The sequence below is a fragment of the Salvelinus fontinalis genome, chromosome 4 (genome assembly GCF_029448725.1).
Source record: "Salvelinus fontinalis isolate EN_2023a chromosome 4, ASM2944872v1, whole genome shotgun sequence".
Lineage (NCBI taxonomy): Eukaryota > Metazoa > Chordata > Actinopteri > Salmoniformes > Salmonidae > Salvelinus > Salvelinus fontinalis.
In genome coordinates this window covers 23,222,075-23,235,373 of record NC_074668.1, presented here as the reverse complement: position 1 = coordinate 23,235,373, position 13,299 = coordinate 23,222,075, and the positions used below count along the sequence as shown (strand labels likewise).

General features: G+C 45.0%; 1 protein-coding gene across 5 annotated transcripts in view; it reads left to right on the top strand.

Annotated features, from left to right (window-relative positions):
- The window catches only part of LOC129853387 (homeobox protein cut-like 2), a 130,820-nt gene that overhangs the window by 61,493 nt on the left and 56,028 nt on the right, over positions 1-13,299 (top strand). For all 5 annotated transcript variants that reach the window (XM_055919375.1, XM_055919377.1, XM_055919376.1 and 2 more), the window contains exon 4: positions 13,122-13,200. In XM_055919375.1, the coding sequence (XP_055775350.1) occupies positions 13,122-13,200 (79 nt within the window). The remainder of the gene's footprint in view (positions 1-13,121; positions 13,201-13,299) is intronic.

The window sequence follows — 13,299 nt, the reverse complement described above, 5'->3', positions numbered from 1 at the left end:
ATGACATCAAAAAGCCTTAAAGGTTATTACAAATGAATAATGAGTAGTGGGGCGAGAGCAGTAATGTTTAATTTAACATGCACCAATATAGAGCTGGACTGGCTCCCAGCAGTGGTAACTTGCCTGTTGGCCTGGCTGGCCCATACTGCCTGTCTGCCTGCCTGTCTATCTGCCTGTCTATTTGTCTGTCTGCTAGGACATGGGCTCCAACACACGCATTCTCAAATGAACATTCACATTCATGTTTGGTTTCCTTGAATAGACTCGATCTAGGTCTATACTAACAGCATATTTGATACACACAAGCACAGGCTTCAGTAGCATCATCCTTAAATTCTCTGTAGGTTACAAGACAGAGAAAAGCTCTCTCTCTCTCCCAGTATTTCTCTGAAGTAACTTGAATCATGGCCCTGAACAGCTCACGTTAATGTCTTAAGACACTGTACAAAATTGCCTTGTTTATGCCTGTAATGTAACCTGTCTGTTCCAGTGTCGCTCATTCCCAGTGAAACCGGCAACGGTGGCAGCCGAGTCTGGAGTGAATTTGCCGGGCGACTACCTGGGAAACAACAGTCATTAATTATGTAAAAGTCTTCTCACAATGGGAGCAGAGAGCAGCATACAACTGCAGCTCTGGCTCATATTAGAGTCACTGTACTCTACAATAAAGCCCTGCTGCCTGGGAGGGATTATCAACCTCCTCAACAACCAGCACCCCTTGACCCCTGACACACACACACACACACACACACACACACACACACACACACACACACACACACACACACACACACACACACACACACACACACACACATGTCCTGGTATGTTTAGCTGGGGATGAGAATGAGATGAGTCTGTGCTGTCTCCCTCTCCTAACAGCCCCATCATTCACTGCTCTACTCTACGGTTCCCGTTATTTGTTTTGTTTTTGTTCTGCAATTGCCTGTTTTCCGGCATCCTCGAAAAACAATAGGTGAAAGAGAAAAACCTGACAGGACAAATGATATATCATACCAGTGGGGAAGGGAAGGGACTGTTTCATTGCTGATGGTGGTGTCATAAGTAGCCCTGTTCATAGGAAGTAGTCATTTTGTTCACATGCTGAATTAAGACCCATCTCCCCCAGTGGACATCACTACTGACAGCTGATAGTGGATGTCCTTTCTTCTTTTAAGTTGGTCACTATTACAACCAGTTTTGGAACACAAAAGGCCTGAATTCAATGTCACCAATCTGTCTACAGACACTTGGCATCAGATGATGGCTGTTTAGAGTTGTGCTTTCCGTTGTCCTTACTGTTTACTGTAAGCAGCAAGCATTTGGTTTCATCTCTGTCAGCTGTGCCTCTGAACCCCCATTCAGCACTCGTTCATCAGATGCTCTCTTTTGATCATTCGGTCGGGCTGTATCACCCGACCGGATCATCAACTGCACCGTCCGCAACCGCAGGGCTCTCCAGAGGGTGGTGCGGTCAGCCCAACGCATCACCGGGGCCATGCTGTCTGCCCTCCAGGACATCTACAACCTCCGGGGTCACAGGAAGGCCAAGAAGATCATCAAGGACCTTAGCCACCCGAGCCATGGCCAGTTCACCCCGCTACCATCTAGAAGATGGAGACCGTACAGGTGCATCAAAGCTGGGACTGAGAGACTGAAAAACAGCTTATATCTCCAGGCCATTAGACTATTAAATAGTCGGCCTCCGCCCTGTACCCTGACCTGATCTTTAGTCACTGTTACTAGCCGGCTACCACCCGGTATTCAACCATGCACCTTAGAGATTGAATACTGGTCACTTTAATAATGTTTACATACTGTTCTACCCACTTCATATGTACACTACCATTCAAAAGTTTGGGGTCACTTAGAAATGTCCTTGTTTTTGAAAGAAAATTGATCAGAAATACAATGTAGACATTGTTAATGTTGTATATGACTATTGTAGCTGGAAACAGCTGATATTTTTTATGGAATATTTATCCGAGGCCCATTATCAGCAACCATCACTCCTGTGTTTCAATGGCACGTTGTGTTAGCTAATCCAAGTTTATCATTTTAAAAGGCATGAAAACCCTTTTGCGATTATGTTAGCATAGCTGAAAACTGCTGTTCTGATTAAAGAAGCAATAAAACTGGCCTTCTTTAGACTAGTTGAGTATCTGGAGCATCAGCATTTGTGGATTCGATTACAGGCTCAAAATGGCCAGAAACAAATACCTTTCTTCTGAAACGCATCAGTCAATTCAAATCATTGTTCATTTGTCACGTGCGCCGAATACAACAGGTGTAGACCTTACAGTAATCTTTTCTTTTTATTGGCCAGTCTGAGATATTGCTTTTTATTTGCAACTCTGCCTAGAAGGCCTGCATTCTGGAGTCGCCTCTTCACTGTTGACGTTGAGACTGGTGTTTTGCGGGTACTATTTAATGAAGCTGCCAGTTGAGGATTTGTGATATTAGGAAGGTGTTCTTAATGTTTTGTACACTGTGTATATTTATATTCCAGACTCTGACGTTGCTCATTCTAATATTTATATATTTCTTAATTCCTTTTAATTTTGGGGATTTGTATGTATTGTGTATTATTGCGCTGTCAGGTATTACTGCACTGCTGGAGCTAGAAACATAAGCATTTCGCTACCCCCACGATAACATCTACAAAATATGTGTACGCTCCCAATACATTTGATTTGATGCAGGTTTGGCATGATGTTCCTCTATAGTGAAACAAAGGCTGACACCTGTAATTAATTAGGCTATTATGCATTCTGCAATGATAATTGCTTCACTGGAAAGTCACCAGCCTTCTGAGAGGGAGAGAGAGGAGAGGTGGCTGGAGAATGCTATCCATCAAGAACACTCTTTTTCTCTCTGTCTCAGTCTCGCCCGCGCTGTCTCACCTTGACATGGTGTAGGCCAGGTGGAGAGGTACATTGCCTTCGTATGTCTAAGGGGGAGATATGCTGCTGTGCCTCCCTCTGCCAAGCATGTGCCACTGGTGGGTGCCAGGCTCCACTACTGGCCTCAAGCTGGCATACCCATGCCTTCTCTGCTGTGGCTTTGTCCATGGGGCGGTCTAGGAATGGGAGCAGTCCCTTTGTCTTCATCTCTCCTCTCTCTCCTCACACCTCTCCCCTCTCTCCTCACACCTCTCATCTCTCCTCACACCTCTCCACTCTTTTCTTCCCCACTACAGTATTCTCTGGCAATGCTGCACTGTCCCTGTCCTAACGATATTTCATATGATACACTCCTCTTTCCACTCTCTCTCCCTATAGCTCTGTTCTCGGTACATCCTACTCTCTCTCCTGTCATGTCACTATAGATTTGTGACTCCTCTTCAGCAGACACACGTATTTCAACCTTTTAGGTCACTCAGCATTTCAAACATTTAGAATCTCTTGTCTCAAAACTAAAGGATCCTGTCTTTTGAACTACAAAGACTTTCACAGAAGATTTATTTTCCTTTATTTGTCTTACTCCCTCTCTCTGTCTTGACTTTCCGGTGACTTTGAGGTGTTAAGCAGAGATTTATGTTGGGTTTTGTCGTGTGGGTGGGTGGGTGGAGCTGCTGGCTGGCTCTGTCTGTCTGTTCTACTGTGATGGGGGTGGTGGTGCTGGGAGGACCGAGCCTACTAGACTCTTGCAGGATGGCAGAGCCAAATAGGGCTTTGATCTGAGTTTAATGCCTCACACTGTTCGGTCTCACATGGAGCTCACCATGCCATGTCCATCAGGATTACTCTACTCTACCTTGATTTGCTGGAGATCTGCTCACCGCTCTGCCTGCGTCATTTCTCTCTCTCTCTCTCTCTCATGTCTCTGTCTAAATCTCTGTGTGTGTCAGTCTTTGCACTATAGCTTCTATAGTTATTTTTCACAAATGTAATGTCCATCCCCTTTTATTGATTTATTCCCCTTGTTGTTTGATTGGATTGAATGTATTGATTGAGATGATTGATTTCTTTATAATTGATTGGTTAGAGTTATTGCTTGGTTTGGTATTGATTGTGTAGATTGAAATTATTGATTTGTTTGTTATTGATTAGTTAGATTAATGATATTGATTGGCTCAAAGATCATTGTGACCGCAGAACATCACAAAATGACCTTAGATGTTAGGATGATAGTGTGGTCAGGTTGAGTGGATGAGTCTGGTCTGGTCAGCCTTGGTGCCTTGGCTCTATTCTCCCATGGGGATGGCAGGGCACCAGTCTGCTGAGGGAGAGCGCTGACGGCATCTGTGTGCTGGGAGCGTAACAGGAGGAGTGACAGGAGCTGCTGATTGGAATTGACGTGGGGACGGGATGTGTGTCAGGCCACTGACTGCTCCTCTCACTGGGGACCTGGAGACGGACTCAGCCTCAGCCTCAACCTCATCCTCAGCCACCATTCCACCACTCAGAGAGGGGTGTCACCCAGAATAAATCCCCTGCAAATACAGAGGTGGAGGTGTGTGTGTGTGTGTGTGCACACACGTCTGTCTCTGTGTCTGTGTGACTGTCTGAGTGTGCAAATATCTGTGTCTGTGTGATTGTGTCCTCCCCCTCCTTTAAGCAACTTGAACCAGTGTGGGTGTGTATGACAGTGTGATGTCCCTCTCCTCTACCCACTCATCAGTCACTCAACACCAGTTCATCCCTTCTCTCTTCTCTAAACACTCAAGGAAAACAAGCACGGATGACAGTGGTTGTAGCTTCACCAGCATTGTAGCAGTAGCTATATTTACCTATAGCTCCCACTCTCACTCTCGTCACCCAGAGAATGGTGTTGTCCATAAGGACAACCCATCCCTGTCTCACCCCACGGTCCTGTGACTTTCTGCATTATGTTGTGGTGGAATTCCCAGTGTGTTGTTTTAATAGGTATGAAGCCTGACTGGGGCTGTGGTGACACTGTCAGCTCCTGGGCTGTGGTGACACTGTCAGCTCCTGGGCTGTGGTGACACTGTCAGCTCCTGGGCTGTGGTGACACTGTCAGCTCCTGGGCTGTGCTGGGTCTCGGTGAGCAGCACAGAGCGGTACAAAAGACCAACTGCCATGATTGTGCGCTGACCTTTGCATCATGGGCAGATGACAGGTAATTTAGAGGCCTCTGGGATTAAGGCAACCATACAGTCCCTGTCCCTTATATACGCACTGCTTCTCTCACCCACCAGCAGCAATAATCTTACCAACACACACACATGTGCGCACACACAAATGTGCACACACACACACACACACACACACACACACACACACACACACACACACACACACACACACACACACACACACACACACACACACACACACACACACACACACACACACACACACAGACACAGACACACAGACACACACCTAACACCCCCACCGCCCTCACACATTCTAATCACCTGCATCATCACACACCCCGTCCTCAAACACCCAAATCACAGGAGGTGGAAAGCTGGTAAGGCTGAGGGGGAAAAATATGCTTTAGAGTGATAATTGCATAATCACCAGTTGTGATAATTGTAATTGATGACTGCATAATTGCTAATTGCAGTCTTTATGGGAACCTGTCTTTCACTCTCTCTATCTTTGTCTGTAGTTCAGTGCCTGTCTCTGTCTATCTCCTCCCTCCACTTCTTTATCTTACACTCATCTTTTTGCCATAACTTATTCTTCTCTTCTCACATGCTTGCACACACACATGCACAGAGGCTCACACATCGACCATGTGTTCCACTATAAGTATCTTCTTAGGTCTCAGTAAGAATTTCCCAGCAGTGCTATCCCAGAGACAGCAGCAGTAGCCTGCCCACACGGACTGATCCTCTGTGAAGAATTATGGTCCACTTCTAACAGGTTTCCCCTCTCTCTGTCTCTCTCTTTTTCTCTAGTGTTCTCTCTCTCTCTCTCTCTCTCTCTCTCTCTCTCTCTCTCTCACTTTCTTTCTCAATTCAATTTACGGGCTTTGTTGGCATGGGAAACATGTTTACATTACCAAAGCAAGTGAAATAGATAATAAATAAAAATGGAATAAACAATAAAAAAATGAACAGTAAACTTTACACTCACAAAAGTTCCAAAAGAATAAAGACATTTCAAATGTCATATTATGTGCAAATAGTTAAAGTATAAAAGGGAAATAAATAAACATAAATATGGATTGTATTTACAATGGTGTTTGTTTTTAACTGGTTGCCCTTGTGGCAACAGATCACAAATCTTGCTGCTGTGATGGCACACTGTGGTATTGCACCCAATAGATATGGGAGTTTATCAAAATTGGGTTTGTTTTTTCAAATTCTTTGTGGGTCTATGTAATCTGAGGGAGATATGCGTCCCTAATATGGTCATACATTTGGCAGGAGGTTAGGAAGTGCAGCTCAGTTTCCACCTCATTTTGTGGGCAGTGTGTCTTTTCTTGAGAGCCAGGTCTCCCTACGGCGGCCTGTCTCAATCGCAAGGCTATGCTCACTGAGTCTGTACATAGTCAAAGCTTTCCTTAAGTTTGGGTCAGTCACAGTGGTCAGGTATTTTGTCACTGTGTACTCCTCTCTGTTTAGGCCCAAGTAGCATTCTAGTTTGCTTGTTTTTTTGTTAATTCTTTCCAATGTGTCAAGTAATTATCTTTTTGTTTTCTCATGTTTTGGTTGGGTCTAATTGTGTTGCTGTCCTGGGGGTCTGTGGGGTCTGTTTGTGTTTGCGAACAGAGCCCCAGCACCAGCTTGCTTAGGGGACTTCTCCAGGTCCATCTCTTTGTAGGTGATGGCTTTGTTATGGAAGGTTTGAGAATTGCTTCCTTTTAGGTGGTTGTATAATTTAATGGCTCTTTTCTGGATTTTAATAATTAGCAGGTAACGGTCTAAATCTACTCTGCATGCATTATTTGGTGTTTTACGTTGTACACTAAGTCATGCCACATTGAGCCAAAAGCTTTTTTTATATCAACAAAGCATGAGAAGACTGCCTTTGTTTTGATTTGTTTGTTTGTCAATTAGGGTGTGCATGGTGAATACGTGGTCTGTCGTACGATAATTTGGTAAAAAGCCAATTTGACATTTGCTCAGTACAATGTTTTAACTGAGGAAATGTACGAGTCTGCTGTTAATGATAATGCAGAGGATTTTCCCAAGGTTGCTGTTGACACATATCCCACAGTAGTTATTGGGGTCAAATTTGTTTCCACTTTTGTGGATTGGGGTGATCAGTCCTTCGTTCCAAATATTGGGGAAGATGTCAGAGCTTTGGATGATGTTAAAGAGTTTACATATAGTCAATTGAAATTTATGGTCCGTATATTTTACCATTTCATTTAGGATACCATCAACACCACAGGCCTTTTTGGGTTGGAGGGTTTGTATTTTGTCCTGTAGTTCATTTCAATGTAATTGTAGAATCCAGTGAGTTCTGGTAGTCTTTTTTTGTTTGTTTGTACTTTTACCCCTTTTTCTCCACAATTGGTAGTTACAGTCTTGTCCCATCGCTGCAACTCCCCATGGTCACGGGAGAGGCGAAGGTTGTGAGCCATGCGTCCTCCGAAACACGATCCTGCCAAGCCGCACTGCTTCTTGACACACTGCTCGCTTAACTCGGAAGCCAGCCGCACCAATGTGTCGGAGGAAAGACTGTCCAGCTGGTGACCAAGTCATCTTGCAGGTGCCTGGCCAGCCACATTGAGTCGCTAAAGCGCAATGGGACATGGAAATCCCGGCCGGCCAAACCCTCCCCAAACCGGACGATCCCAGTCACAGTAGGCTATAACACATCCTGGGATCGAACCTGGGTCTTTAGTGATGCCTCAAGCACGGCGAAGGAGTGCCTTAAACCGCTGTGCCACTCATGAGGCCCCTTCTGGTAGTCTTTAATAGTTGATTCTAAGATTTGTATTTGATATTTGTTTTTTGTTATACGGCCAAAACGATTGGTGAAGTGATTTATCCATACATCTCTATTTTGGATAAATAACTCTTCGTGTTGTTGTTTGTTTAGTGTTTTCCAATTTTCCCAGAAGTGGTTAGTCTATGGATTCTTCAATTACATTGAGCTGATCTCTGACGTGCTGTTCCTTCTTTTTCCGTAGTGTCTCTGTCTCTTGCTCTGTCTCTTGCTTTCACTCTCTCTTGCTTTCTCACTGTCTCGCTCTCTCTCTGCACTGGGTGCTTTTTTAGTTCTTGTAAAGTTAACCTTCATCACATCCCTTTCAGAGAAGCCATAGGACACCCATCTCTGCAGCACTCCACCAATCAGGCCTTTATGGTAGAGTAGTCAGACGGAAGCCACTCCTCAGTAAAAGGCACATGACAACCCACTTTGAGTTTGCCAAAAGGCACCTCAGACCATGAGAAAGAAGATTCTCTGGTCTGTTGAAACCAAGATTGAACTCTTTGGCTTGAATGCCAAGCGTCATGTCTGGCGGAAACCTGGCAGCATCCCTACGGTGAAGCATGATGGTGGAAGCATCATGCGTGGGGATGTTTTTCAGTGGCAGGGGCTGGGAGACTAGTCAGAATCAAGGGAAATATGAACTGAGCAAAGTACAGAGAGATCCTTGATGAAAACCTACTCTAGAGCACTAAGGACCTCAGACTGTGGCAAAGGTTCACCTTCCAACAGGACAATGACCCTAAGCACACAGCTTTGACATCGCAGGAGTGGTTTCAGGATAAGTCTCAATGGCCTTGAGTGGCCCAACCAGAGCCCAGACTTGAACCCGATTTGAACATCTCTGGAGAGACTTGAAAATAGCTGTGCAGCGACGCTCCCCATCCAACCTGACAGAGAAGAATGGGAGAAACTCCCCAAATACAGGTGTGCCAAGCTTGTAGTGTCATACCCTAGAAGACTCGAGGCTGTAATCGCTGCCAAAGGTGCTCAACAAAGTACTGAGTAAGTCTGAATACTTATGTAAATGTGATATTTCAGTTTTTATTTTTAATACGTTTGCAAAAATGTATAAACCTGTTGCTTTGTCATCATGGGGTATTGCGTGTGGATTGATGAGGAAAAAGACAATTTTATACATTTTAGAATAAGGCTGTAATGTAACAAAATGCGGAAAAAGTCAAGGGGTCTGAATACTTTCCGAATCCACTGTACATTTAGATACATTGTACCATACTACTATACATACTGAAACATACATAATCTATGCTATACCTCTCCATTGTGTATGCGGCAGGTAGCCTAGTAGCTAAGAGTACCTGGGCCAGTAACTGAAAGGGCGCTGGTTGGAATCCCCGAGCTGACTAGGTGAAAAATCGGTCGACGTGCCCGTGAGCAAGGCACTTAACCCTAATAGCTTCTGTATGTCACTCTGGATAAGAGTGTCTGCTAAATGAGTGGAAGAGTCTCTCAGATCAGACAACATTATACACCACATCTCCGAGGTGCTTTGATGAAACATGCATGAGAGCATCAGCTGTTCCGGACAACTGTCCTGTCACGCTCTCCGCAGCAGATGTGAGTAAGACCTTTAAACAGGTCAACATTCACAAGGTCGCAGGGCCAGACGGATAACCAGGACGTGTACTCCAAGCATGCGCTGACCAACTGGCAAGTGTCTTCACTGACATTTTCAACATTTCCCTGTCTGAGTCTGTAATAGTAACATGTTTCAAGCAGACCGGCATAGTCCCTGTGCCCAAGAACACTAAGGTAACCTGCTAAATGACTACCGACACGTAGCACTCACATCTGTAGCCATGAAATACTTTGAAAGGCTTGTCATGGCTCACATCAACACCATTATCCCAGAAACCCTAGACCCACTCCAATTTGCATACCGCCTCAACAGATCCACAGATGATGCAATCTTTATTACACTCCTCACATCCCTTTCACACCTGAATAACAGGAACACCTATGTGAGAATGCTATTCATTGACTACAGCTCAGCATTCAACACCATAGTGCCCTCAAAGCTCATCACTAAGCTAAGGACCCTGGGACTAAACACCTCCCTCTGCAACTGGATCCTGGACTTCCTGATGGGCCACCCCCATGTGGTAAGGGTAGTTAACAACACATCCACCACGCTGAGCCTCAACACCGGAGCCCCTCAGGGGTGCGTGCTCAGTCCCTTCCTGTACTCCCTGTTCACTCATGACTGCACGGCCAGGTACGACTCCAACACCATCATTAAGTTTGCAGATGATACAACAGTGGTAGGCCTGATCACCGACAACGATGAGACAGCCTATAGGGAGGAGGTCAGAGACCTGACCATGTGGTGCAAGGACAACAACCTCTCCCTCAACGTGATCAAGACAAAGAAGATGATTGTGGACTACAGGAAAAGGAGGACCGAGCACGCCCCCATTCTCATCGACAGGGCTGTAGTGGACCAGGTTGTGAGCGTCAAGTTCCTTGGTGTCCACATCACCAACAAACTAACATGGTCCAAGCACTCCAAGACCTTCGTGAAGAGGGCACCATGAAACCTATTCCCCCTCAGGAGACTGAAAAGATTTGGCATGGGTCCTCAGATCCTCAATAGGTTTTACAGCTGCACCATCGAGAGCATCCTGACTGGTTGCGTCACTGCCTGGTACGGCAACTGTTTGGCCTCCGACCGCAAGGCACTACAGAGGGTAGTGTGTACGGCCCAGTATATCACCGGGGCCAAGCTTCCTGCCATCCAGGACCTCTATACCAGGTGGTGTCAGAGGAAGGGCCTAAAAATTGTCGAAGACTCCAGCGACGCTAGTCATGGACTGTTCTCTCTGCTACCGCACGGCAAACGGTACCGGAGTGCCAAGTCTAGGTCCAAGATGCTTCTTAACAGCTTCTACCCCCAAGCATAAGACTCCTGAACATCTAATCAAATGGCTACCCAGACTATTTGCACCCCCCCCCCCCCCTCTACGTTGCTCTCTGTTATTATTACTTTAATAACTCTACCTACATGTACATATTACCTCAATTGCCTCGACACCGGTGCCCGCGCACATTGACTCTGTACCGGTACCCTATGTATATAGCCCCGCTATTGTTATTTACTGCAGCTCTTTTAGTTATTTGTTATTCTTATCTCTTACTTTTTTTGGGGGGGGGGGGTATTTTCTTGAACTGCATTGTTGGTTAAGGGCTTGTAAGTAAGTATTTCACTGTAAGGTCTACACCTGTTGTATTTGGCGCATGTGACAAATACAATTTGATTTGATGGTAGTGGCAGCATACCGAGTGTGCTAACGTGAGGAGGCATCAGGCATGTGATAGATGTCTACTCTAGCAGCTGCAGACAGGTTAATGGTGTGATTGTGGAGGTAATCTCCATGTTCTCTCGTTAAAGGATGATGAAGGGCCAGGAAAATGGATCCTGTTGCATTCACAGGTCCTGTGCTTTTTACATTTGCAGTTCAGGGCCCTGTTTGATGGATTCATCAATGCATTGACACAGTTGACAGTCAATGAGCTCACCATGGCATCATTCACAATGGGACAGTAGCCTTCGTCTTTGTTAATGCATCTCATTGACAGGGAGACAAAGGGCTTTTGACATTTAGAAACAGCTGGCAAGTAGCCTATACATATGTGAATAATGTTAATATCTACCGATTCTTCTTTACTGAGGGTGGATCGGTTTACAGGCACACACAGCACACTACATTTCGTAGTTTGGATTTTGGATTGTTTTGGGATTTTCGAGTCACAGTCACACATGCGTGTATACATGTTTTGTATAGAGAGGCCACTTATTTTATACGTGTGAAGTCTATTTGCTGAACCAACAACGCAGAGGAAGAGAGGAAGAGAGGGAGAGAGAGAGAGAGTAGAGGAGTCGGCTGAGAGCTGCAGACTATTACATCTGTATTGATTGGGCTCCAGCTTTTCCATGAACTCCGAGTGGGAGTGATGGGAGGGATTTGCTTGATCTTTATGATATTTCTTTAAACATGATGCTGTCGTTATGCCTCTCCAGGGAGGACACAAGCCATTTCCAGTAAATCAAGGGCTCTTTGTCTCTCTCTGTTTTCCACAGTTGTTATTTATAAGCCTCTAAACAGTTTCTTCACCATTCTCATAAGTGTTTTCAGTCAGTGTTCCACAATAATATTGTTGAGCTGAAGATAGACCATTAAAGAACGTCTCAGACGTAACCATACACTTGGCCCCTTCAATAGAAGTCATTGTGTCTGATCAGATCAAAACTATAACACCGACAGGAATTCTATAGACAATAGATGGAAATAATTAGCTTTCAGTCTGCTCTTGGACTGGAGGGACATTTGGAGTGGATCTGATGTAATATTTCAGAGTTGCTAAACTACAGATGGAGGATCTTAATTTGAGCATGTTTGCTACAGCAGGAAAATAATCATGCAGCAACAGGAAAAGTGGTTTGTAATTAATCAACATTTTTGTAGGGGTTGATTACATTTTCCGTTGGGGCAAATCAAGTCTGAAATTTCCATGTGGAAATTGCAAACTCTAAGAGCTTTTTTAAAACTCAAACGCTCTACAAGTTTGCATTTACTTCCTCTCAGCAACAAAAGAGTAATCAAATTAAGATCCTACATCTATAAGACTTTCAGCCAATGACATCCTCCGACAACAGGGCTGCTGGTGTATTATAGGAGCTGTGAGGACTGTAACCCATATATCCACCAGGGCAGGTGCCCTCTCCATGGGGCCAGGTGGCGCCTAATTCCCTTCTTTGTCCCTCCTAATGAATTGTTAATTGGTTTGCATCACCCGTGGAGTGGAGAATAGCAGGAGGGTCTGGGTGCTGGTGTGATGGAGGTCACAGACGCTGACATGCCTCATAGAGCACACCAGCACCTGCGTTTTAACAGGACAAATGTCACCTCACTACACACTGCAGTGTTGGGGTTTAAGAGGCCAAATATCAGCTTGCAGTATTACCTCAGAACCTTGTTCACATAATTCAGCACACAAACCCCATCAGAATGTCATGTTGGGGATTAACTTCTACAGATGGATCATTGTGGCTTTGTTTCTGTCTGTCTCATTTGAACAATTACTTTATATGCTGGCTGTTTACTTCATATGTCAAAACAGTGTAGAATGCATTTAAATGTAGATTGTCTGTGTGTATGGGTCAATAAATGTCCATTCAGTACAGGTGTAGTATTGATGCCTGAGTGTCACCCTGACGGCTGTGTCCTGTCCTGTTCTCTCTAGGTGGTTGCTCTGAACAAGCGCAGTAAGGAGGCAGAGTCTGCATTCCTGGGAATCTACAAGCAGCTTATCGAAGCCCCAGGTGAGTCTCCCACCTGGAACAGAGCCACACACACACATCACATCACAACACAGTCACAGATACAGACAACATACATTACTCATGTAACAGCCCTCCCAT